Source organism: Engystomops pustulosus, chromosome 7, assembly GCF_040894005.1.
Source record: "Engystomops pustulosus chromosome 7, aEngPut4.maternal, whole genome shotgun sequence".
NCBI classification, from domain to species: Eukaryota; Metazoa; Chordata; class Amphibia; order Anura; family Leptodactylidae; genus Engystomops; species Engystomops pustulosus.
Window position 1 is genome coordinate 131,204,905 of NC_092417.1, and position 27,238 is coordinate 131,232,142.

At 40.7% G+C, this 27,238-nt stretch overlaps 1 protein-coding gene across 1 annotated transcript; it reads left to right on the forward strand.

The window, feature by feature from the left end:
• Positions 1 to 726: 726 nt before the first annotated feature.
• Positions 727 to 15,028, forward strand: LOC140070841 (chymotrypsin B-like). Its single transcript, XM_072117805.1, has 7 exons — positions 727 to 864; positions 998 to 1,101; positions 1,675 to 1,754; positions 7,421 to 7,499; positions 8,875 to 9,055; positions 10,019 to 10,152; positions 14,814 to 15,028. The coding sequence occupies exons 1-7, from the start codon at positions 813 to 815 to the stop codon at positions 14,973 to 14,975; spliced, it is 792 nt and encodes a 263-aa protein (XP_071973906.1). The 5' UTR covers positions 727 to 812; the 3' UTR covers positions 14,976 to 15,028.
• The last annotated feature ends 12,210 nt before the right edge of the window (positions 15,029 to 27,238 follow it).

The following is a 27,238-nucleotide window of genomic DNA, read 5'->3' on the forward strand; positions in this document are numbered from 1 at the left end:
ACTCCCCCATACACTAATGATTGGTGCTGTCCTAGGCAGCATCATTAATTGTTGTGTTTTCCCTGCATCGTCCGGTGTCCTGCGACGCCCATTGTGACTTATAATGCAGCTATTGGCTGGTCTGCACCGCCCAGCCAATGGCAGTGTTCATGAAACGGTGATGGCGCTGAAACCCATCTGGCCCACAAGGCAATATGGATGGCAGCCACCATCTTCCCCGATCACCGTGCATACAGGCACAATGATCAGAATACCAAGGGCTGTAATGGAACGGCAACTCACTTCCCGGGCTTGCATACTATTACGGGGCACTTTAGGAAGGGGTTAATAGTTTATTGTTGAGAGAAATTGTTGCAGACCAGAGAGGTGGTATAGCACAGTGTTCCTGAGCTTTTCCAGCATTTCATAGGTGTATATCTGGCTAAATCTGGAAGGGGTCAAATATCACCTGAGAAAAGAATTGTATTACAATTATCACTGTAATATTATTACATTTTAAAGCTGCCCCTACATGTTAGTAAAAGTTAAAAAAAAAAGTCTTTTAGCTGTGAAGTTTAAAGAAAAACTAATGGTTATTAATGTTCAGCTTTCAGACAAAGGACTTCTTGTACATGTTAGCTACTTTTACTAGCATATGCCAAAGCTAGAAATATCTTATAAGATAAAAACCAATGCTATAACATTGAGGATCTAAATTATAAATATTTGTTCACCTTGCTTTGTAAACTTTAACCAATAACTAGGCAAAGCCATATCTTACGCCTTACTCTTGTTCTATATAAGGCATCATGTGACTACAGAAAATATTCATTATGGCTTTCCTTCTACTCTTCTCGTGCTTGGCTTTGGCCAGTGCAGCTTATGGTAAATACAATTCTTGCCATTTATGTAATGCAATTGTATGACTTGTAGGACAGTGAGAATATTTGTATTCTTTTTCTATCATTTGTAAATGCACAAAAAAGGATCTTATTTGCAAAATTCTTGTTCTTACCAGGCTGCGGAATTCCCACAATCCAACCTGTTGTGACTGGCTATGCAAGGATAGTCAACGGTGAAGAGGCAGTTCCTGGATCCTGGCCCTGGCAAGTCTCTCTTCAGGTAGAGCATTTCAAACTAAGTTGTTTTTTTTTTGCTAAAATTTTGCTATTTATATTTATGCCCCCATTTATAGAAAGCTTGAAAAAAAATTTATGTTACATTATCATGTATTAACTATATTTGTTTTTTTTACTTGTATTTTTGTATTCCATGCAATATGTAGAGAGGAATGTTTTCCTATAGCGTATCCTATCTAGCATCCTGTTATCCTGTTGTTCTGTTATGGCTTTGTTAGTATAGCATCAGTAGATAGGGTTTCTATCTTGTGATCATTATTGACTGACTAAAGTATTATAAAAACTTATTGATTTGGTGTGATCCTTTTTATTGCCTGTGTGATTAATACTTTTTTATGGGTCTTCACAAGTCACTTATGAATAAAATGTATTTTATTATTCCTCCATTTTTGTGTGAGGCTGCTATGACACTATATTGTATAGGTGATTTCTCTCACACACTGTAGACCTGGGGTCCTGGGACTCAGCAGACAAAATGATAAACCCAATATTAACCCCTAGGCAATAGATTATAGTAACCCACGTAGGTCATGACGGGCTGCTTTATCCATTACAGGACAACACTGGATGGCATTATTGTGGTGGTTCTCTGATTAGCAGCAACTGGGTGGTAACAGCAGCTCACTGTAGTGTTGGGTAAGTATATATTTTTTATTATATAATTATTTATTGAAAGAATAAACATCACAATGTAATATGAAAATAGACAGAAATATTCTGTATATACAAAAGTGAAAACACATGTAATAAATTTGACAAATTATGTACAAATAGGCTACAAATCGTGGTTAAAACTTAGCTTTTACTGAAATCGTTTAAAAATGAACAAACAGTAATCTGGCTTCAAAGGAATTGTGAGGACGCATGGTACCCATCTGAAAAAAATAGGAGGAAACAAGGCAAGTGTGAGCCTGGTGGTCTCCTTTTACATTTCAGGAGTGTTAATGCAACTTGTACTGAAAGAAGAAGAAGGCTCACCTCTGTGGGCTACACATCTTGATATGTGGAAGGTTCGTATCTACACTCCGGTTTCCGGATGTGACTCCGTGGAGGTGCCACAAACAAATGGTCAATAAGGTAAATACGGTCACCCTATGTCCATAGAGAGTGTAGAAAGAAAAAGGAGGAAAAAATAGGGTGCTGTGACTAGAGGCATAGGAGGCAAGCGTCAGACATGACTAGCACTCTCCCTGTTAATGCCCTAGATCAAGGTTCTAGAACACCCTAAAAACCTAACCTCGGGGTTGTGGCCCTACTTGACCACGAACCCCGACCGGAACCTTACCCTAGATATCTAGCCCTATAAATGGACCTAGTCTAGAGGTAACGTCCCAGTCAATTGTACGTTTGTACAAGTAGTATGTTGAATGGTCTTAAAAGACAAAAGACAAAGAGTATGTCCTAAGGGTAATTGCGCAACCAAATCCCGACAGGGCCTGTTTCACCCTTTTGGGCTCATCAGGGGATAATTAGGTCAGCGTTGGGAAAACCCTAGTAGAGAAAATATGATAAACAATGTAACTTCTGTATAACATCAGATGTTAGACAAAGAGAGATTTGCTGATATATTGTAACATAAAAATCCTGTAATAAGAAATATATATGTTCTTACCTTACACTACATAGGTAAGGGGGGGGGGTAAGTAGGTGAGACTCAAGTATGAAATCCATTCGGAGGACTGGAGTGTGAGTATAATGACCCAAAAAGTTAGCAGTCTTACCTGGAAAAAAGGGGCTAGTTATACGATGCAATGCTGCGGGGGTGCAGGTGCACACGGTTTTTAGGGTGTTCTAGAACCTTGATCTAGGGCATTAACAGGGAGAGTGCTAGTCATGTCTGACGCTTGCCTCCTATGCCTCTAGTCACAGCACCCTATTTTTTCCTCCTTTTTCTTTCTACACTCTCTATGGACATAGGGTGCCCGTATTTACCTTATTGACCATTTGTTTGTGGCACCTCCACGGAGTCACATCCGGAAACCAGAGTGTAGATACGAACCTTCCACATATCAAGATGTGTAGCCCACAGAGGTGAGCCTTCTTCTTCTTTCAGTACAAGTTGCATTAACACTCCTGAAATGTAAAAGGAGACCACCAGGCTCACACTTGCCTTGTTTCCTCCTATTTTTTTCAGATGGGTACCGTGCGTCCTCACAATTCCTTTGAAGCCAGATTACTGTTTGTTCATTTTTAAACGATTTCAGTAAAAGCTAAGTTTTAACCGCGATTTGTAGCCTTTCTGTATTTTTCATAGTGGGTTAAACCTTCTTTACCGAATACCTCTCATTTAAAACTTATTTGGATATTTGTTTGTATAAATTATGTACAAATGCCAAATAAAAACTTCCAGTAAGATTATTATCAATAAAGGAACAGAGACACTATAAAGTGCTTGCTTAATTGAGCTACTATGTATGATAAGGTGGAAATCAACAATAAGGGGTAGGGTACCGTACCTTAGGGGAGCGCTCAAGCAATGTCAGCATCTGACATAGAGCGTGGGATCAAAGAGTTAACAAGCTAATGAGACGGATTACTTGGAATGTCTGTGAGAAGTAAGTGAAGAGCCGCACCAGACATCATATTTAATGAAATCTCTCAGGACGATTTCTGTGCTTACATAGTATCTTCTAATAGGGGTTAATAGGGTTTAGCAGGCGTTTAAACTGCAATAGTGTAGGTTGCCTATCCTCCATTCAACAGACCTCATTTGCTTTCCTAGCCATAAATACGGTTTCTTTCAGGAATATACGCTCATAGTGAGGCCATCTACAATACTAAAAGTACAAACTAGAGCAGAGGCTGGGACTGGCTTACTCATCGGTGTGGCTAACGATACCAGTACATCACACCAAAAGTAGGAAATGAGAGGGCAAAGCCAAATCATATGCCAGAAATCGTCCGGGACCCGATGATATGTGATACAATGGGCTCATTGCTATTCTGTCTAGGGATTTTGTGAAGTTGAGATATTTGATCAAAGGACATTAGTATGTCGGCCTACAGGTCCCCCACTAATTGCATACCAGCCTCCTCCCAGAAGATAGTGTCTTGAAAGGCCAACAGATGGGGTAACTAGTTGTTGTGCTATAGGGGTGTTTCTTCTGGTATGTCTGGGAGGAGACAAATGCCTTTTGAGTCTTTCTAGACCCACTTCGCTGTTTTTTGAATCGATAGCCATTAGCAGGTAGAAGCCCCATAGCCCTCCAGAACAGGCCACAGTGACACCAGATTTAAGTGGTCTGCTAAATGTTTCTCAGGGTAAGAAAGGGAATTTGGAGATAGCCGAGGCATTTAAGTTGCCCAGCCAAGTAGTAAAGAAACAGATCAAGTAAATCCATACTTCCCAGTTCCTTTGGACATTGTAGTTTGTCTAATTAAAGCTTGGATCTGGAGGAACCCCATATGAATGATATCATCATAAAGTTTAACTGCTTAAAAAGAGCATTCAGGATAGGGTGGTATATGTGCTGGAAGACATAGACATTTGGGGAGGGTGACCATTTTTATTGAGTTTGTCCTGCCGGCTACCGACAGTGGGAGGGTTTACCATGTCTTGAATTTGTTATGGAAAAATTTTATGTGCAGTTTGCCTGTGTATAGTGCAGAGTGTGCCAGATTCATGATGAAATTTGTGTCTTGTCAAGAATAGTGCATCCGCTCCACAAAACGGTCACATGCAACACAAATGTGGTGCAGGAAATTCTTAAATACCTGTTTGCAATCTTAGACCTATGATGAGTGTTTTACAAGTGCCAATTATTGTCTACCCAGCTCATATGAAAAGATGGGTCTCTGATTATTATACTGTGTTTTATTTTTTTTCTTATAAAAAATCTTGCTTTGATCTATTGTCCTAAACAGTAAGTAAAATCATAATCGTAGTTCCCTAAGACCATGGGTTATACAGCAAAATGTCAGCTGTAACTCTCTCTGTTTACTCAACTCAACTTCTGAACATTTACTATCTTCTCATAACAAAATTGTTACTTTTACTAATATTATAGTCACATAATTTTAAAAATGCAACACATTCAACACATCTGCTGAGTTTAGCCCCTTAATGACCGCCGTATCGGCTTTTTACGGCGGTCATTAAGGGTACTTCTTCTGACGCGTACGCCTTTCTACGGCGGCGCGTCAGAAGAAGATTTCGGGACATTGGGTCCTGCAAGTGCCGGTGTCGGGCTATGATATCACAGCCCAGACCCGGCACTAGCACCCGGGATCGGAAAAAACCCGGGCGTGTAAGCGTGTCCCGCGTGGATCAGACCCCGATCAGACGATCGCTTGTTCAAGCCAAGAAGTAGTAAATGTAAAAAAGTAAAAAAAAAAAAAAGATGAAATAATTTTATTATATAATTAAATAAATAAAAGTACCATAATCTCCCCAGTTACACATAAAATGCGAATAAAGTATATAAAACACAAAAACACACGAAAAATTTACATATTTGGTATCACCGCGTCCGTATCAATCTGTACAATAAATCTAAATCTCGGTGAACGACGTAAAAAAAAACTCGAAAAACTTCCCGTAATATACAATTTTTCATCAAACACCATCACAAAAAATGTTCTAAAACGTGATAAAAAAAAGTTACGTTCCCTAATATGATACGACTGAAAAGAACAACTCTTTTCGCAAAAAAATAAGCCCTCAACGAGGTCTGACAACATAAAAATACAGAAGTTATGGCAATAAAAAGTTGTCAATAGTAAGAACAATGCGATTTTCTCCAATATTGGTTTTGCTCAGGAAAATTGAGCAAAGATAAGAAAAACTATATAAATGAGGTATCACTGCAATCGTACTGAACCAGAGAATAAAGATAAAATATTATTTTTATGTTACGGTGAGAGGGGGGAAAAAAAGTGCTAAAAATCCAAAATAAAAAATTGATGATTTTGTTTGTGTCCCCCTTGAAATAGTTAATAATATCTCATGAATAAGCTACAGACCCCCAAAATGAATTATCTATACATTGTATCTCATCCCGTAAAAAATAAGCCCTCATATGTTTGCATTACCAAAAAAAATAAAAATTTATAGGTTGTACAATGTGACAATACAAATCTGCTGTGAATCTGCATATTTGTTATGTCATGTAAACATAGGAGAAAACATTTCTATACCCCCTTCACTAGCATTCTAGCATTGAGGCTACAGTAGGGCCAACACTGTATAGTATAGTTATTAGAGATGAGCGAGTATACTCGTCCGAGCTTGATGCTCGTTCGAGTATTAAGGTACTCGAAACGGCTCGTTGCTCGGACGAGTATTTCCCCTGCTCGAGATCGAGCATTTAATTAAAAAAACACAGTGAAGAACAATGAAAAATAGAATAAAAACAGTGAACACAGTGAACACAGGATCATTTAAGTGAAAAACACAGTAAAGAACACAGTGAAGAATAGATTACAGATGTTCGGCACATCTGCTTACTTGTCGGAAGATACGCGCGGAACGGTGCGAACAAAATAGCATGTGAAGAACAATATATATGTGTGAAGAACACATTGAAGAACACAGTGAGCAGGACAGAGACACCGGGGAGCAGCACAGAGACACCGGGGAGCGGCACAGAGACATCGGGCAGTGGCACGGAGACATCGGGCAGCGACACGGAGCGGCACGGAGACATAGGGGCACGGAGACATAGGGGCACGGAGACATCGGGGCACGGAGACATCGGGGCACGGAGACATAGGGGCACGGAGACATAGGGGCACGGAGACATAGGGGCACGGAGACATCGGGCAGCGGCACGGAGACATCGGGCAGCGGCACGGAGACATCGGGGAGACTTCAGTGGAAGAAGAGCAGCGGATCCCGGGACAGCGTATCTCCCGACAAGTAAGCAGATGTGCTGAACATCTGCAATCTATTCTTCACTGTGTTTTTCACTTAAATGATCTTGTGTTCACTGTTTTTATTCTATTCTTCACTGTTCTTCACATCTGCTAACTTGTCGGGAGATAATATACAGTGAAGAATAGATTGCAGATGTTTGCATACATCTGCTAACTTATCAGAAGACATTCTTTTTCAATTAATTAACACATTTTATTCCCGAACCATGGTCCCTTTGAAAAATGCTCGAGTCTCCCATTGACTTCAATGGGGCTCGTTATTCGAGACGAGCACTCGAGCATCAGGAAAAGTTCGTCTCGAATAACGAGCACCCGAGCATTTTAGTGCTCGCTCATCTCTAATAGTTATTACTGTATAGTTATTTTGTTGTACAATTTGAAAGACATTTTACAGATTATTTACATTGTGTGTTTACTGCAATTTTTAGCTTAACTGACCGTGTTGTTGTTGGAGAACATGACAGAAGTTCATCTGCTGAGCCAATCCAATCACTTGCAGTTGCAAATGTGAGTTAAGATTTATTTAAAGTTTTTCATTATGACATAACAATAAAATGTAATTTCTTTATTTTTATTAAATAGAGAGTCAACAGATGTAAGTCCTCATACACAAAGGGGGACAATTATCAAGGCTTCTAAGCATAAAGGGGGGTTCCAGCAGCAGAGTGGGTGGCAGGAACAACAGGAAACTGGAGCACATACTGTATGATAGGGCCAATTCAATCCAAAAAATACCTGCAATAAACAAATTAGTGATTAGATGTATAAATAGCTTAATGAAAGATAAGATTTTAATTTGGATTTATCATACATATTGGGGCAGATATATAAAGCTGTCTAAAAGTAAGAGTTCTTAGTTGCCCATGGAAACCAATTACAGCTCCACTTTAAAATATTCATGAGCACCAATAAAATGAAAGCTGAGCTGTAATTGGTTGCCATGGGCAACTAAGAACATTCTTACTTTTAGACAGCTTGATATATCTGCCCCAATATGTCTGATAAATCCAAAATTAAAATCTTGTCTTACATTAAGCTATTTATATATTTAATCACTAATTTGTTTATGGTAGGGTTTTTTTGGATTGAATTGGACCTTTGTCATACTGGGACCAGTTGTAATTTCAAATCACTTAATAAATTAAAAATGATTTATTGGATAAATGGGGGATATTTATCAAGGCTTGGGTACTGCCAGGAATTGTGATTTTTTTTTATGCCATATCCACGGCAAGTGGATGTGGAGGAGTGTGAATGGGGCCATGCCCGGTGGCAGGGTGAGCTAGCAAAAGGCCCTCCTTCCCTGTGTAATAGCCTGCAAACTAGGTGCAGCTCAAATTGTAATTTGAAGAAGGCGAGAGGCTCTTGATGTATCTGGCAAGTGCAGGAATTACATCATATACTGGTACATGAAGCACCAGAACAAATCCGCAATAAACCTTGTAGCACTTGCTGCTTGGCTTCTATATAATAAATTCAGAAGACAATAAACCTGACAGAGCAACTGGGTTATGCTATGGTATCTATAAGTTTGACAGGAATATTACATGTTTTCCTGAGACCACTATGAAATAAAAATAAAATGTTCTTTTATGCTGTGCTAATTAATTACCGTAATTAATAATTAGCCAATTAGTGGATGTTACCAGCTGGTGTGTGATCGCAATCATGGCTGGCAGTAGCAGAATGTGCAGGAACATAGCAGCATCTGGTCACACCCACCTGGCTTACTTTGTAGGAGAAATAACAATGGACTCCAACAACATAGATTTATAAGGAAAGATAAAACACCATTGCTATATTATGGATAATGAAATTATTAACAGCTTTTTGACCTTACACACATATTTAATATTAACAATAGAACTGTTCTTTTTATTAGGTATTTACTCACCCAAATTGGGATTCCAATACCATCAACAATGACATTGCCTTGATTAAACTCGCCACCCCAGCTGCTTTGGGCAGAACTGTATCCCCAGTGTGCTTAGCTAACCCTGGTGAGGTATATGATGATGGTCGCACATGTGTAACCAGTGGATGGGGGAAGACAAGATGGTTTGGTGAGCAGAGAGATTTTAAATGATTGGAATATACTGTTACTCTAGCTTCATACACACAACATATTGACACATTTCAATGTTTTTTTCATTCAAAAAGATTGCTGGAGTATTTCCAGTATTTGTTACAGAGGCTGCATACTACCGTATGGGGGACGTACATATGGCCGGCATATATACGTCCCCCATAGCTGGCAATGGGTGCATGGCGCCCTATGGGAGTGGTATGACGCAGCACAAGTGCTATCCTTTTCTCGGATTGTCCTATCTTTTTATCAGAATATAACCCCGTGAGCCATGTTCCTCTATAGAGAGGGGCGGGGGTGAGCAGCGCTCCTCCTCCTTTCCCCGGGGCCCACGTGTGCCCACCGTGTTATGGTACGGCGGGCACACGTCAGTGTGAACGCAGCCTTATTGCATCCAATTGTCTTGTAAGACCACCATTTCATTACAGCCAATATACTGCATTATGTGCAGATTTTGGCTGGTTATACAGGAGCAACTGTATTCCAACAAACTTTCTCTATGTGGATTTACCAGGCCCTTGAACTGTTAAACCCAAGAAACATGCAAAGTTCAGCTCACATTTGGGATGATAAACTGAATCCTTATGTACAAATGGACTTTTAGTAGGTGCCAATCACTAAATCTTTATCCAACAGAAAAGCAAATAATTAAAATAAATTACCAGGTTTTCTTACAAATCTAAACTAAAATTAAACCCACGGAATAAAACATATTTATCAATATACCTATATAGATAACCAATCATCCACCTAATATCAGTGCTTTGGCAGCACATTATCAGCAAACTCCAACTGGAAGTAAACCCTGAGAACAGACCAATATAAATTCATGAATAACCCCTACAATGTATATAATGAATTGATTATTGCTCAAGTTTAAATGAAGAGACAATGTAAACTACAAATTGTTTATACCCATAATTCTTTATTTTCTGAACAGCATTAAGTACTCCCAGCAAATTGCAACAGACTGCCCTGCCTGTGTTATCCAATGAGCAATGTAAGACCTACTGGGGAAGCAACATCAGTGATCTCATGGTGTGTGCTGGAGCTGCTGGAGCATCTTCTTGCATGGTTTGTATTATTATTTCAATAAATTTTTACTTTTTTAGAATAGAATGTTAAAAATATGGAACATGTGTTCCTTTATAATGCATGCAAGTTTTAACCCCTTAACGCCGAAGCCACTTTTCACGTTCCTGACATGGCCCATTTTTTCAAATCTGCCCTGTGTCACTATAAGTGGTTATAACTTTGGAACGCTTTAACATATCCAAGTGGCAATTGTTTTCTCATGACACATTGTAGTTCATGTTAGTTAAAAAATTTTGGTGGTATGTTTTGCATTTATTTATGAGAAAATCAGATATTTGGTGAAAATTTGGAAAAATTCTCAATTTTCGAAATTCTAAATGTTCTACTTTCTCCACACACGAGTCATAACACCAAAAAACGTAATAACTAACATTCACCGAATGTTATACCTCCGTGGTTTTTTATACATACTATCATTTTTGTAGGATGTTATGGGGCTTTGAACGTCAGGTGCAATTTTTCACATTTTCATAAAAAAAAGCAAAATCCTGCTATTGAGGGACCTGCTCAGGTTTCAAATCACTTTGAGAGGACTAAATAAAAGTAAAACCCCATAAATTACCACATTATAGAAACTACACCCCTCAACGTACGTAAAACAACTTTTATGAAGTTTGTTAACCCTTCATTGGTTTACAGGGGTTAAAACAAAATCGGATGCAATTTTGAAATTATTATTTTTTTTACTAAATTAATGTTTTTCATAAAATGTACAAATTCTCAGTGGATAAAATACCAAAACGCTCCACAAAATTTGATACCCAATCTCTCCCGTGCATAATAGAACCCCATATGTGGTGGTAACCTGCTGTATGGGCACACGCCAGGGCATTGAGGGGGGAGCTGCGCCGTTCAGAGCAGATTATGCATTGTCACTTTATAATGGCTATACAATCTTTATTTTTTTGGCAATTTGGACATTTAAGGGCTTATTTTTTTTGCGACATGAGATGCACTTTACAAATACTTCATTTTAGTGGGTCTGTAGCTTTTTGATGAGATTTTATTAACTCTTTAATGTATGGGTGAAAAGAAAATTGTTAATTTTGGGTTTCTTTTTTTTGTACATTTTGGGGGTCGTACACCGTACACTAAAAATACTATATTACCTTTATTCTATAGATCACTACGATTACGTTGATACCTCATTTATATAGTTTTTTATATATTTTCCAATTTTACAGGAAAAAAACGAATATAAAGAAAATCTCATTTGTTGTGCATGCGCAGAACAGCAGGCCCGCGCCTGTGCCGTCACTGCTCCGAAACAGGCGCGGGCCTGCTGTTCTGCGAGCAGCTGCAAGGAGCTACTCCACGCCCCAGTAGCCGCATAACAAAATTAGCATAAACCTTTAATATAAGTTCACAAAACAGTGCGGGGACGTGAGGATTAGCCCTTAAAAGGGCTATCCTCACGTCCTATTGATCCACCTACCACCCGATCTACCTTTATAGGTAGATTCATGGTGGTAGGTCCCCTTTAACTTTATTTAATTCTTTTTATTCAATAGTGTGTTTAATTAGTGCTTTTTCCTTTTTTTCTTTACTTTTACAGGTTAGCTTGAACAAGCGATCCACTGATCGCTTGTTCAAGTTATTCTTCTCCTAATACAGTGTAATACAGCGCAGCATGCTCAGTGTCTCACAGCCGGGTCCTGCCAGAAGGCAGGACCTGGCTCCCCGGAAGCAGATTGCGCAGCCCTGGGCACTGGCAGTCCCGGGGCTGCGATCGGAGCAGCGGACCCCCCTGGTAAGCGTTGCGGGGGGTCCGATTCCAGCTAAATGCCCCTGACACGGTGTGTTAGGGGTTAACACCCGCGATCGGAGAAATCTCCGATCACGGGTGTTAAAGGCGGGTGTCGGCTATAATATATAGCCGACATCCGCAGCTTCTGGCGCCGGCTCCATTTAGGAGCCGGCGTCAGAAGCTTGACCTACTATTACTGCATTTTGCAGGAACGCACCTCCCGCCATGCAGTAATAGTACGTCAAATGTCGGGTAGGGGTTAAAGGAAGTTGCACATAGCTCTTGGCAACGTGACTGTGGTAATCTTCCTAAATTTGTTATCCATGGCATCCTTCGTTTTAAAATCAAAATTATGCTCATGAGTCAGAATGGTTCTAGAGGCATAACCAGAACGCCTCCATGCTGTAGATTCACAGGCTGTTATAGTGTGCATGGAGAACTTCCCCACTCATACTGTGTGCTAAAACTTCCTCTGCTTGCTGTGAGATTACATCAGGCAAACAGAAGTGGTAAGTACTGAGGGAGTATGGGATGAGACAGTGTAAAAGCATGTGAAGCTACTTCACAGAGGGGCTCTGGCAACATCCCTGCATATCCCTCCTGGATCATTAGCGTAATTTTAAAAGTCGAAGGAAGGAGGCCATGTATAAATAACATAATAAGATTACCACAGCCAAACTGCCTGGATCTATGAGTTAAGTGTTCCTGGTAAATTATGCTTGATTTTGATGGTAGATTTCCTTTAAATTGTATTTTTTATTAGTAAAACATCAGAGTGGAAGGAGGAATAATGTATTTTTCAATATTACAGGTTTTTTTCAGTTTTTTGGGGGAAAGTCATATTGGAGGCATACACTTGCCTTCTGTATTGCTTGAATAAACAGTACTGGAGGATTGTGCTAAGATTTTTAAACAAATCAATCAAATATTCTATTTGGTGCTAGCATAGGCACTATCCTTTGCTTTTTACAGGGCAATAACCCTGTTTAGTGATGATCAAAAATTCATCTCGATACCCATTACATCTTTTATGGCAAAGAGAGGAAGGGACAGGTTTTTCCCATTGCATTTTTTATGGAAGGGCTCATGATAGAAATGAGAAAATATACTAGTGGTGGAGTTCGGACATTGAGGGCTCAGTGGTGGTTACAGATTACAATGCTCCCTACTGGAGATTAAATAAGCCACATGCATCATTCATTACAGTTTTCCTTAAGGTGATGGTGTATTAAGTCCTTGCCCATTTTCCTTTGATGGATTACCGTATATACTCGTGTATAAGCCGAGTTTTTCTGAAAAAAAAAAATCAACTTACATACTCCTCTTCTGGCGCCGCCGATGCTCGGCCCTGCTTCACGATGCTCGGCGCGGCTCCTTTTCACTCCGCTGTAACAGCCGGTGACGTCATAGTGTGCCCCGGATGGCAGAGTGCATGGATGCGTTACAGCAGAGTGAAGACAGAAGAGAAGCCATGGAGAACTGCACGGAGCATAAGGGAGCTGCACCTAGCATCAGGGGTGCCGGTAGGTGAGTATGTAAGTTTATTTTTTTAAGTGCTTGGCAAACTGTGGGATGGCGGTACAATTAAGGGGGTTGGGTAGCTGGCGGTACACTTAAGGGGCCTGGCTGTATACTGTAGGGGGCTGGCTGGCTGTATGCTAATGGCGGTTGGCTGGCTGTATGCTGCAAGGGGTTGGCTGGCTGTATGCTGCAGGGGGCTGGCTGGATGTATGTTGCAGGGGGCTGGCTGGATGTATGCTGCAGGGGGTTGGTTGGCTGTATGCTGCAGGGGGCTGGCTGTATGCTGCAGGGGGTTGGCTGGCTGTATGCTGCAGGGGGCTGGCTGGCTGTATGCTGCAGGGGGCTGGCTGGCTGTATGCTGCAGGGGGCTGGCTGGCTGTATGCTGCAGGGGGCTGGCTGGCAGTATGCTACAGGGGGCTGGCTGGCACTATGCTACAGGGGGCTGGCTGGCTGTATGCTACAGGGGGCTGGCTGGCTGTATGCTACAGGGGCCTGGCTGCAAGCTGCACAACTGATTTACTGAACAGTCCTAGCCTGCCTTAATGTGGTGACAGGTTCCCTTTAAGTCACATAATGGCTGTGTGAAGAGGTTTATGGTACTTTCTTAGCATGGGTTAAATTTAGCAGTGCGGTGCTACAGGGGTCAGTATTAGTACTTCTTCTTTTTAATAGATTTAAAGTTTGCAGGATTTATGCAGCAGAGTTTTTCATATTTGCAAATGATATTAAACCCTTACCAACATTTGAGGTAACGGTATGTCACAAGTCGGTAAAGGATATATGAAGTGGACACAGGGGCTGACACATGCGAAAGGTGCTGGCACCAATTGCCCGTGTTAACCCCTTAAGTGCCACCATCAAATGGCGGCACTAATGTCATCACACCGAATGAGTACTGCCATTCAGTAACCATACAACCCCTCCCACTGATGTCATCGCTGGGCATCGTCTGGTTGCTATCTACTGTCAGCAGACTCTTTTACTAATCCAGTAAATTTACAATATACAGCACTACTGCAGTGTTTTTTTTTTAATTATGCATTCTCAGAAAGGAACTTAAAGCAAACCTGTTTGGTGAATTTAAAGCAGACAAAACAGACACCTCAATGTGCTTTTGTTATGTTCCGGAGAGGATGGAGAAAGTGAGGCTGGTTCTTCATCTCTAGCACCTTTGAAAGGAAATTATACCGGATATACAGAATGCTGAGAGGAAAAGTGGTAGTAAATTAACAATAGTCATATGAAGACCGGAAACAGGGTTAGAAAAGAAAGATTGAGAATATATTTTTCTTCTGAAATGTAAAGTAATAAGTGTATTGTAAAGTAAATTTTTATTCATAACTAAATTTAATTATCTTTTTTTTTATGAAGGGTGATTCTGGTGGACCTCTTGTGTGCCAAAGAGATGGTGCCTGGACACTCGTTGGTATTGTGTCTTGGGGAAGCAGCACATGCTCAACATCTACTCCAGCTGTCTATGCCCGTGTCACTGAGCTCCGCAGTTGGGTTGACCAGATTGTTGCTTCCAATTAAAGGAACAAACCTCATTTATTTCTTTTAAATAAATAAATGTTTTATTTACATTCCATTATTATTTTTTTCTTGAACTATTCTGAAGGTGGTTACTCTCAAAACATTCCCATAGACAAGAATTTCTAAGTGGTTCAGGAAACACATGTGGCTTTTGGGCCCTTGCTTATAGCAGCTCTGTATCTATTACAGCTACTGTATTATTGTGCAATAGTCATATTATAATGAGAATCCTTGAAGCGTTTCAAAGGCTTTCCTCTAACTGACTTGAAGGTTTGTTATTATAATATGAAGGGGTGCCATCAGAAAGTTTGGATATACATTTTGGATTTATTTCAAACACATCACTATGTGGCGATCTAGTATAAGCCTAGTTTTTCAGCACAAAAAAATGTGCTGAAAACCCAAACTCGGCTTATACTCGAGTAAAAAGAATATGGGTTTTACCAGGTTTTTGTGGTAAAATTAGGGGCCTCGGCTTATGCTTGGGTCGGCTTATACTCGAGTACATACAGTATTTTTCCATTCACTACATGGAGTGCTGCTGAATTCTTTGTATCTATTCACATGGAGGATCGCCCGTACTCCATTGGCTTGAACCCAGGATTAAGTGATCTTGACTTTGTTTTATATATTACACTGGATCTTTTTTATGTGGCCATGATATCCATTACGATTCATTAAAAGGATGTCACACAAGGTCTGAAGACATGGACAGAGATGGTGGGCCCTGTAACTAATCAACTTCCCAAATGTCCTTTCCTATTGCCAAGCCGACCCTGGGTACTGGACAGACAACTAGCAGAGAAGGAGACAAGATAATACAAACAGATTCAAGACTAGCCACCAGAGCCAGGTCACAACACAGGGGGCAATTGTAGTACAAAAATCACAAGACCGTAATATAATCTAAACATAAGAACAAAACCAGAATACCAGAAAGACAAAGATCAGAATTACTGCAATGGTATGGAGCTAACTAAGAAGAAACCTCTATAGCCAGCAATATCCTAAGGAGGCTATGTCTGTGACCCCAGAGCCAAAGCCCAACAGTGAATGGGCTAGAACTCATTGATCCAGACAACACAGAGAGCAGGGAAGCAATGTGATTAGTGTGAGAAGATGACACAGGGTTAACTATTAAAGAAGCAAATCTAGGCTGCAGTAAAAAGATTGATTAGCACCACAACCATCTTAACAGCTTAGCAAGCTTAAACCTATGTTCACACTACAAAGAAAAACACCAGAAGACAGCCTTTACAGATGCTACAGAGGGCACCTGAATAATATGCAGTGTTGCCCCCCCCCACCACAGCAAATTATAAAATATTTTACTTTAATAATTGAGACATTTCATAATTAAACATACTACTTATATTGACCTGATTGTCCACAATATACTTTACTCCCTTCAAATAATATGTAATTAGATAAAAACATTAATAAAAAAATATTCTCCTTACTTTTAAAAAAAATTTTTATCCCAATAAATTTTTAACTAGCATTGCCAGCTTATGTTTATGCATAGGTTCCCTATAGTCATATATTGCAATGCATTAGTATTGCAGTACATAAGTCTAAGCAAGCAATAAAAAGCTTCCATGTTCATGTCTCATAGTAGACACAAAAGCCTGAAATTTTGAATATTTATAATATATATCGGAAGCACATTAGCCCCCTAAGCGCTCGGCGTACGATATATAGGACAATGAGTGCAGTGACTAAGGGTGATGTCAGACGTGCAAACGCAAACACAGACCAAACCACACCCACCGGGGCAGGCCGTGGCCCGATCGCCTCGGCATTTCTATGGAAACGGCTCCGATTGGGAACGAGCCGCCAATGTTTCGCATTAAATTAACGCAAAACAACGGCAGCTCGTTCCCGATGGCAATCGTTTCCATAGAAATGCCAATGCGATCGGACCGCGACCCGTCCCGGTGGGTGTGGCTTGGTCTGCGTTTGTGTTTTGCAAACGCAGGCTAGACGGCACGTCTGCCTTAGCGCTCAGCGTCTGATATATAGGACGCAGAGCTGATGCCGGTTCAGCTCAAGATCTGAACCAAATCGGCATCGGGGTGCCGGCTGTGAGGGCGCTGTCCTACGTTGCGTTTTGGCTGCGTTTGCAAACGCATCGGCAATCGCATTGGCCCGCCCCGGTGGGTGCGGTTTTGTCTGCATTTGCAAACGCAGCCAAAACGCATCTAGCCTGCCTTTGGGGGGGCTTTCCCCCACAATCCCCCCCCCCCCCGTGCTGTTTTTGGGGGGTACCGATCGTTGCTATGGCAGCACTGAGGTCCGATCAGATCAAATGCATGTGATAACATTGTGTTAACAAACGCATGCATTAACAGCGCGTTTACAGTCACTTTTTATAAACACAAGTGTTAACAGCTGTTTAATTAGGCAAATCTCTCTTCAGCTTTTGCAACGCGTTTTTAAACTCCATGTGTAATGTGTTTATGTAGGAAGCCAGCCAGCCTGACCTAGCTTTCCCAAGGTCCTGAATTTTATAATTGTTTTTTCAACAAAACCACTCCGCTCAGGGAATAACCAGGATATGATCCTGTATCAGTGTAGCTACAGCAATATCAAGGCATGTTTGCTTCATGAAATCAAATGAAACGGTAGATTTCCTTTAAAGGGATCCAACATTCTCTATTGAATATAAAAAATTCCATCTAAAATATAAAAGTTTAAGGACACCTGTCATCAGGTCTGTGTCACTTGTCCTGTCACTACTACCTGTTGGAGCAGCTCACAAGGATCCCATCCCAGCATTTATCTAGTTATTTCATACATTAATCATTATAAAATCATCTATTCTTTATTATGTAAATTAGGCTGGTCACATGGTCAGAGGCAGTGATGTCACCCCTGTTACCCCTCCCCTCTCCTCCCCCTGCTCATGTCTGTGTGTAATGTATAGTAAAGCATTGCTAATGTCTGCTGACATGTTGCATCCTCCTAATACACAGAGACACAGACATCAGCTACACATGTACATGACATGTTCTGCTATAACATGGCTGCCTGGAGCTGTTGTATCTCTCCCATACACACACACACAGGCTGCAGGGGGCACCAGCACCAGGAAGCACATCATTATACAGCCTCACACCATTATACAGGCTGTCAGTCATGTGTATAGGAGTATCTCATACGCACACAGGCTGCAAGGGGGGCCAGCACAAGGAAGCACATCATTATACAGGCTGTCAGTCATGCACTGAGGGTGTGGCTGTGCCTCCCACTCATGAATAGAGTGGACAGCTTGAATATGCTAATGCTTCATTGGACATTTCACAGGTCATTTGCATACAGCTTTAGGACCTCATTGCTTAGGTTTACAGGCATTTAGAGGGACAATGTAGGGATAGAGGCAATGCTCTCTAATGGCAGTTTATGAAAATATATTTTTGCCTGACGGGTTCTCTTTAAGCAATGGGTATTGCCAAACAAAAATGGTGTTACTATAAAATTTATCTAATGCAGCAAAAATAAGCCCTCATGTGGTCCATTTGGAGAAATTTCAACCTAAACAGAATCAAATATACAAGCGTTTGAATTGATATTCCCCCCGCAGCCTCATCTTTCATTACACATCTTTAATTTTCACTCATTTATGGCAAATAACTCAAATTTGCTTACCAAAATTTTCATTTCCTAGAGTCCTTAGGCAGCATACTCAAAGCTTAGTTTAGCTGGACGGTCAAGTCTAGAAAGAATTGTGGTCGTTTCAAATTTCTTCCATGGAGAAATGGAGGCCGCAGTGCTCTTGAATCTTGAATGCTGCCGAATTTTTTTTGTAAACTTGGAAAGATTTCTGTGTCTTGTCACAAATCTGTCTCTGAGCTCCTTGGGCAGTTCCTTAGACTTTATGATGTGAACTGTGAGATCTTATATGTATGCCTTTTCTAGAAATGGACAGCATGCTAGTTAAATATGAGTGTCACAACAAAGGGTCTAAATACTTATAACCATGTGATATTTCAGTTTTTCTCTTTAATAAATTAGCAGAAAATATCTACATTTCAGTAGTTTTTTTTTTTTTTAAATCAGAACCAAAACCAAGCTCAGTGTTGTGTATAGAGTAGATAATGTGAGATAGTGGGGCTCATTTGCTAAGGACTTTTGTCTGACTGTTCCTGTTCTTTATGACTAAAACGGCTCACACAGGTATTTAAAGGGGTTGTCCGAGTTTTGATAAAAAACTATATGTGGCTGGGAGCGGGCTGACTAAAATAATAAATCTGTACTTACCTCCCGCTGCCCTCCCGTATCCAGCGCTGCTGTCGCTCCGGTCCGGGGGCCATGTAAACAAACATGGCCGCCGGAGCAGCGCTGCATTCAGCTTCCGGCCGGAGACGACAACCTTCCGGCCCCCATACACAATGCTGTGTATAGGGACGGATAGGCGTGCCCGGCCACGGCCGACTGGAAGCTGAATGCAGCGCTGCTCCGGCGGCCATGTTTGTTTACATGGCGCCCGGACCGGAGTGACATCAGCGCTGGATACGTGAGGGCACTGGGAGGTAAGTACAGCTTTATTATTTTAGTCAGCCCGCTCCCGGCCACATATATATGTATATTTTTTTAAACTCGGACAACCCCTTTAACCCTTTCAGGACCTGACCCTTTTTTGTTTTTTCATTTTCATTTTGCACTCCCCATAATCAAAAATCCATAACTTTTTTATTTTTCCATGTCCAGAGCTGTGTGACGGCTTGTTTTCTGCGTAACAAATTACACTTCATAGTGATAGTATTTATTATTCCATGCCGTGTACTGGGAAGCGGGAAAAAAATTCAGAATGCTGTGAAATTGGTAAAAAACCGCATTTGTGCTGTTTTCTTGTGGGCTTGGATATTACGGATTTCACTGTGCGCCCCAAATGACATGTCTACTTTATTCTGCGGGTCGGTGCGATTACGGGGATACCAAATTTATATAGGTTTTATAATGTTTTCATACATTTAAAAAAATTAAAACCTTCTGTACAAAAATTTTTTGGGGGATTTTGCCATCTTCTGGCACTAATAACTTTTTTATACTTTGGTGTACGGAGCTGTGGGTGGTGTCGTTTTTTGCAGATTTTGATGACGTTTACAATGTTATCAATTTTAGGACTGTTCGACCTTGTGATCACTTTTTATAGAATTTTTTTTTTTTTTTAAATGACAAAAAAGTGCTATTTTCAACTTTGGGCGCGATTTTCCGTTACGGGATTAGACGCAGTGAAAAAATGTTATCATATTTTGATAGATCGGGCATTTTTGGACGCGGCGATACCTAATGTGTTTATGATTTTTACTGTTTATTTATATTTATATCAATATTAAATGGAAAAAAGTCTCTGGCGGGCACAGCCCCAACGATACCGCCGACAGCCCAACGCGTGCCCGACTCTCCAGGGGCAGGGGTGATCACGGCAGGACTTTCCAGCGGTGCTCAATCAATATATAAAAGAGGATATCCATACATAAACATAGAGAAAGATGACGGCACTCACCGGTTCCAAAAGCAGGAAAAGCGTCCTTTATTGGTGGGGAAGCATGCAGGGGGGTAAACAGACAGGTTCCGGCAACGGGGCCGTTTCACGCACTGTGGCGCTTTCTCAAGCCGATACCCCCCTGCATGCTTCCCCACCAATAAAGGACGCTTTTCCTGCTTTTGGAACCGGTGAGTGCCGTTATATTTATATCAGTTCTAGGGAAAGGGGGGTGATTTGAGTTTTTAGGGGTTTTTATTATAATTTTTTTTTTTTTTACTTTTTTTTATTTTTATTTTTACTATTTTTCAGACTCCCTAGGGTACTTTAACCCTAGGGTGTCTGCACGATCCTATCATATACTGCCATACTACAGTATGGCAGTATATGTTTATTTTACTACTCATACATTACAATGTGCTGATAGCACATTGTAATGCATGGGTTAACCCGAAGTAGCCTCGGGTCTTCGTGAGACCCGAGGTTACCATGGCGACGGATCGCCGCTTCCCGATGACGTCACGGGGAGCGGCGATCCTCGAAAAGATGGCGGCGCCCATGCGCCGCCATCCTTTTGAAGCCGCCGACAGCTTTGCCGGCGGTGATCAGCGGGAAAACACCCGCGATCGGTGCTGGCACCGATTGCGGGTGTTACCGGTAAGCCTTTGCTGCAATATGCAGCAAAGACTTACCGGCTATGGAGAGGGTTCAGCGCGTGAGCCCTCTCCATGCACCCGCGGCCGACCCGTGACGTCCCATTACGTCACGGGTCGTGAAAGGGTTAAGAAGTTTGTGTGCTGGGCTTGTGATGCAAGCGATCCTTTTGTAGCACAGCTGCGCTGGCTTCCATGCGGCACAAATTAGGGGGTGTGTAGTCAGACTGATTCGGACTGAGCATGGTATTTAAAGGGTTGTTCCCATTTCAATAAGTAATGGATATTGTTTGAATAATGAAAAGTTATACAAATTTCCAATACACTTTCTATATCAATTCCTCACGTTTTTTTTAAGATCTCTACTTGATGTCATTCTTTAGAAAGCTTCATTATTTATTTGCAGAGGACAGAAATCTGATGCACAGCTCGTTATATTACACAGCTCTGATTGTTCTCTGTGATATAACGAGCCTTGCACTTGTGTAACCGTGTCAGATTTCTGTCCTCTGGAAATAAACAAATTTTATAGAATGACAGCAAGCAGAGATCTAGAAAACTATTAGGAATTGATACAGAACGTATATTGGAAAATTGTATAATTTTTCATCATACCAATAATAACAATTTGCCAAAGTGGGAATACCCCTTTAACATTCAAATTGTGTTACAAGCATTTTAGAAGTACAATACACTTTCTGTGAACACAAGTGAACAGGTAAGTAAATGTACCACATTGCGGCACATTTATCATAGTTTTAGCTAGACAAATTGTCTAATTTTAGCAACATTTGCCGTTTTTTGCGCCATTTTTGCGACTTTTAACTCTGATCTTTTTCAGGTACGCCTTGGTCTGCACCTTGTGCAGTGTGCCTTGTGTATCTTTGTTTTCCAGATGTTCAGTGCAACATTTTGCCGTTTTTGCGCCATTTTTGCGCAATTCTCCACCTGGTCCAGGGAAGGTGCAACAGAATTTTTTTTTTTCCATGGACCCGATTTTAACCCCTTAACGCTGAAGCCACTTTTCACCTTCCTGACACGGCCCATTTTTTAAAATCTGACATGAGTCTATTTAAGTGGTTATAACTTTGGAACGCTTTAACATATCCAGTTGATTTTGAGATTGTTTTTTCGTGACACATTGTACTTCATGCTGGTTGAGAAATTTAATCAATATATTTAGTATTTATTTATGAAATAAATGGAAATTTGGCAAAAATTTTGAGAAAAACAATGTTTTCCAAATTCAAAATTTTCTACTTTTTGGAAAGTTGGTCATATCACTAAAATAACTTGATAACTAACATTTTCCATATGTCTGCTTTAACTTGGCATCATTTTTCAAACATCTTTTCCTTTATTTAGGATGTTAGGAGGCTTATAACTTTAGGTGCAATTTTTCAGATTTTCACGAAAATCATCAAAACCTACTTTTGGAGGGTCAATTTAGTTAGAAGTGACTTTATAAGGCCTACATGACAGAAAACCCCCACAAATTACACCATTTTAGAAACTACAACCCTCAAAATATTCAAAACAACCTTTGGGAATTTTGTTAACCCTTTGAGCGTTTCATGAGGGTGAAAGATAAATGAAAGTGAAATTAGAGAAATGTAATTTTATCTCACTATAGATTCATTGAACACTAAAATTTGCACCTTCACAATGGGTTAAAAAGGAAAATGCATTTTACAATGTTGAGGGCAATTCCTCTTGAGTATGCCAATACCCATTTTGTCACTGTACCCTGCTGTACGGGCACATGGGCGCACTTGGAATGGAAAGAGCGTTGTTTCGTTTTTGCAGGGCAAATATGGCTGAAAAAGTTTTCATGTGTCAGGATGCATTTGGAGAGCCATAATGGTACCAAAACAGAGAAAAGCCCCAACATGAGACACCATTTTGGAAAGTACACCCCTTGGAGAGTTTAGCAACGTGTAATTTGTGTATTTTCCCCAACAGGTGTTTGATTCAATTAGGCCCCAAAAAGTGAAAAAAGGTGAAAATTTTCTCAAAAAAGTCACTTTTACCCCAAATTTTTGTAAGCCACAAGGGATAAAAGATGAAACAACCCCATAAATGTGTAAAACTATTTCTCCTAAGCACAGAACTGCACCACTTTTGCATATAAAGTGTTGTATGGGTACACAGTAGGGCTCAGAAGGGAAAGAGGGGCTTTGGCCTTTTAGAAGCCAGATTTGACAATCATCCTTTACATGTGTCAGGATGCATTTGGAGAGCCCTAGTGGTACCAAAACAGAGGGGAACCCCAACAAGTGTCACCATTTTGGAAAGTGCACCCTTTGCAGAACTCAGCAAGGTGTGATATGTGTATTTTCCCCTACAGGTGTTTGCTTCAATTAGGTCCCTAAAAGGAAAAAGGTGAACATTTTCCCAAAAAAGTCACTTTTACGGCTAATTTTTGTATCCCATAAGGCATTAAAGATGAAACAACCCCAAAAAATGTGTACTAGCATTTCTCCCGAGCATAAAATTGCCCCACACATGCAAATAAAATGTTGTATGGGTACGCAGTGAAGCTTAGAAGGGAAAGAGGGGCGTTGGCCTTTTAGAAGCCAAATTTGACAGACATCCTTTACATGTGTCAGCATGCATTTAGAGAGCCATAGTGGTACCAAGACAGAGGGGAACCCCAACAAGTGTCACCATTTTGGAAAGCACACCCCTTAGAGAATTTAGCAAGGTGTAATATGTGTATTTGTCCGTAAAGGTGTTTGATTTAATTAGGACTTAAATAGATAAAAGGTGAACATTTTCCTATAAAGGTCATTTTACTCCTAATTTTATATAGCCACAAGGGATAAAAAAAATGTAATAACCCCCCAAAATGTGTAAACCTATTTCTCTCAAGTGTAGAAGTACCCCACATGTGTATATAAAATGTTGTATGGGCGCACAGTAAAAGGAAAGGGGAATGTTTGCCTTTTAGAAGCCAAATTTGACAGAAATGTTTGACATGCATTTGGAGAACCCTAGTGGTATAAAACAGAGAAGAATCCGAAAAGTGACCCTAATCTTTGAATGCACACCCCTTAGAGAATTTTGCAATGTGTAATATATGTATTTGCCCCTACAGGTGAATGATCCAATTAGGCCCTAAACATTAAAAAGGTGAAAATTTTCCTATAAATGTCACTTTACCTCTAATTTTTGTAAACTACAAGGGATAATATATTAAATAACCCCAAAAAAGGTGTAAAACTATTTCTCCCGAGTGTAGAAGTACCCCACATGTGCATATAAAATGCTTTATGGGCGCACAGTAGAGGAAAAGAGGGATGTTTGTCTTTTAGAGGCCAAATTTGCAAGAAATCCTTCACATGTGTCAGGATACATTTGGAGAGCCGTAATGGTACCAAAACAGAGGAAAACCCGAAAAGTGACCCTAATTGTTGAATGTATACCCCTTGGGGAATATAGCAAGGTGTAATATGTGGTGTAGTGTAAAACACGTGGTGAAATGAGCATTTTGAACATATAGGTGGTTTCCAAATATGATGTGCAATGGAGTCCAAGATGGATATTTCAATTATTTTCAAATCCTCTTTTGGAACAGACTCTTTATTGAGTCCTATCATTAGAAGCAGCAGAATTCACCGGGAAAATGCTGTCCTGGCAAAACACAGGAACATCTAAACCAGAGGTACTGGGGCCCCGTCCTTCTTGTCCCAATATTAGTTTCCTAATATCTTCCTCTTGAAAACGGAGAAATGATACGGCAGGACCTGCACATTGTAACAGCTCGTAAGAGTTGTACAGCATAATCTGAACAATGTGCACGGCCAGCACTTTTTTTCGTTTTAGTAGGGAAATTATCACCAAGTGTTGCTCTTATTCACCCTAGCGATGCCCATTGTGACGAATATTGCTGCTTTTGGCTGGACCAAATCGACCAGCCAATTGCGGCAAACATGGACAGAGGGGGGCAACAAAACCCCTCTGGACCGCAAGGCAAAATTGGTGGCTGTCAGGAACAGCCGCCACCCTGCCCCGATCACCGTTTCTACAGACATGGTGACCGGTATTACTGACATCATAAGTAAATTCGCTGCTATTGCCTCGTCTGAATTGATGAGCCAATAGCAGCGATAATAAACTGGGGGTGTGTGGGGGGAACGTAAGAACGTAACCCTTCTGGTCCATGGGGCAGGATGGATGACTGTCAGAAACAGCCGCCGTCTTACCCCGATCAGTGAACAGCCGCCGTCTTACCCTGACCGGTGTTGGAAAGTCACTACTCGCCGCACCGTTCTATAACAACGCTCGTTGGGAATAGGCTATACAATCTTTATTTATTTTTTAAGCAATTTAGACAAATAAGAGCTTATTTTTTGCGAGACGAGATGCACTGTAAAAAAAACTTAATTTTAGTGGGTTTTTAGCTTATTGAAGCAATTTTATTAACTTTTTACGTGTGGAGGAAAATAAAATCATCAATTCTTGTTTTGGATTTTTAGCATTTTTTTGGGGGGTTGTTCACTGTAGCATAACAATAATATATTATCTTTATTCTACGGATCACTATGATTACGGTGATACCTCATTTATATAGTTTTATTTTTATTTGTCCAATTTTATTGAAGGAAAACTAGAATAGAAAAAATTGCATTTGTTTTAGTATTGCCATTTTTATAGCGGCATAATTATAGTATTTTTTGGTTTACGGAGCTGGTTGTAAGCTTATTTTTTGCGTGACAAGTTGCTCTTTTTATTGGTATCATTTTGGTGCTTGTAACTTTTTCGGATTACTTTTTAGAACATTTTATGTAAAGCAATTTGATAAAAAGTTTAAATTTTTGGCAAGTTTTTTTTTTTTTTTTTTTACCACGTTCAGCGAGCGGGTCCAATTATGATTAGGATTTATTGTACAGATTGTTACGGACGCAGCGATACCAAATAAGTGGGGTTTTTTCGTGATTTAGTGTTTTTTATACTTTATTACTTGTGTCCGATTCAGCTTTAATTACCTTTAAATGCCTCTAACACGCCGCAGTCAGCGCGACCGCGGCGTGTTAGGGGTTAACACCCGCGATCGGAGAAATCTCCGATCGCGGGTGCTAGAGGCGGGTGTCAGCTATAATATATAGCCGACACCCGCAGCTTCTGAACGGAGCCGGCGCCAGAAGCTTGACGTAATAGTACTGCATTTTGCGGGAACGCACCTCCCGAGATGCAGTACTATTACGTCAAATGTCGGGAAGGGGTTAACATGTAAATTGGAATTATTTCACATGCTTTAACTGTTTAACATTTTACACAGTAACCTCTTTTGTCAAATTGTTGAAATTTTTGCATGGTTACTTCTAAGGCCGGCGCCACACGTGGCGCTTTTCTCTGCGCTTGCAAACGCAGACGCAGACAAAGTTGCGCCCCCCGGGGCGGGCCGAGGCCCGATCGCATCGGCGTTTCTATGGAAACGCTGATGCGATCGGGCCGAGGCCCGCCCTGGTGGGCGCGACTTTGTCTGCGTTTGCAAGCGCAGACAAAAGCGCCACGTGTGGCGCCGGCCTAAGGGTGAGGTGATATGTAGCAGTTTAATTCCGTTAATTACAACAGCTGAGGGGAGGTGATTTACCTTATTTCATTACTGTTAACATTTGCATTTACAAAATGAAATATAAACGCCACGTTAACACATGTGTTAACATTGCGTTTACTATGCGTTTTGTAAATTCAAATGTTAAGAGTAATGTAATTAGGAAAATCCACTCTCCTCAGCTGTTCTAATAGCTTTCAAAATGCGTTAAAAATGCAACATGTTAAATCCCAAATTAACAGTAGTGTCCACTCCTGCATACAACCCCCTCACGTGGCTTGTGTCCATGAGGATTTGAGACATTTGCAACAAAAAGTTTCAAAAAGAAGCCAAAATTTGCGCCTGCCAGGATAGGAAAAACTGAACATGTATCACAAGTAAAAAGACAGGATCATACATCAGGTGCAAAAACTAGCCGCCAAAAGTCTCTAAAATGCACCTCAGAGAGATCAAACTATGATACATGTGCCCCATTGTGTAATAATAGCACTTACACTAACTCCAGCAGCTCACACATGACATCTCTAGTCGAGGGATTTCTCTTTTTTATTCTTCTATCTGCAGG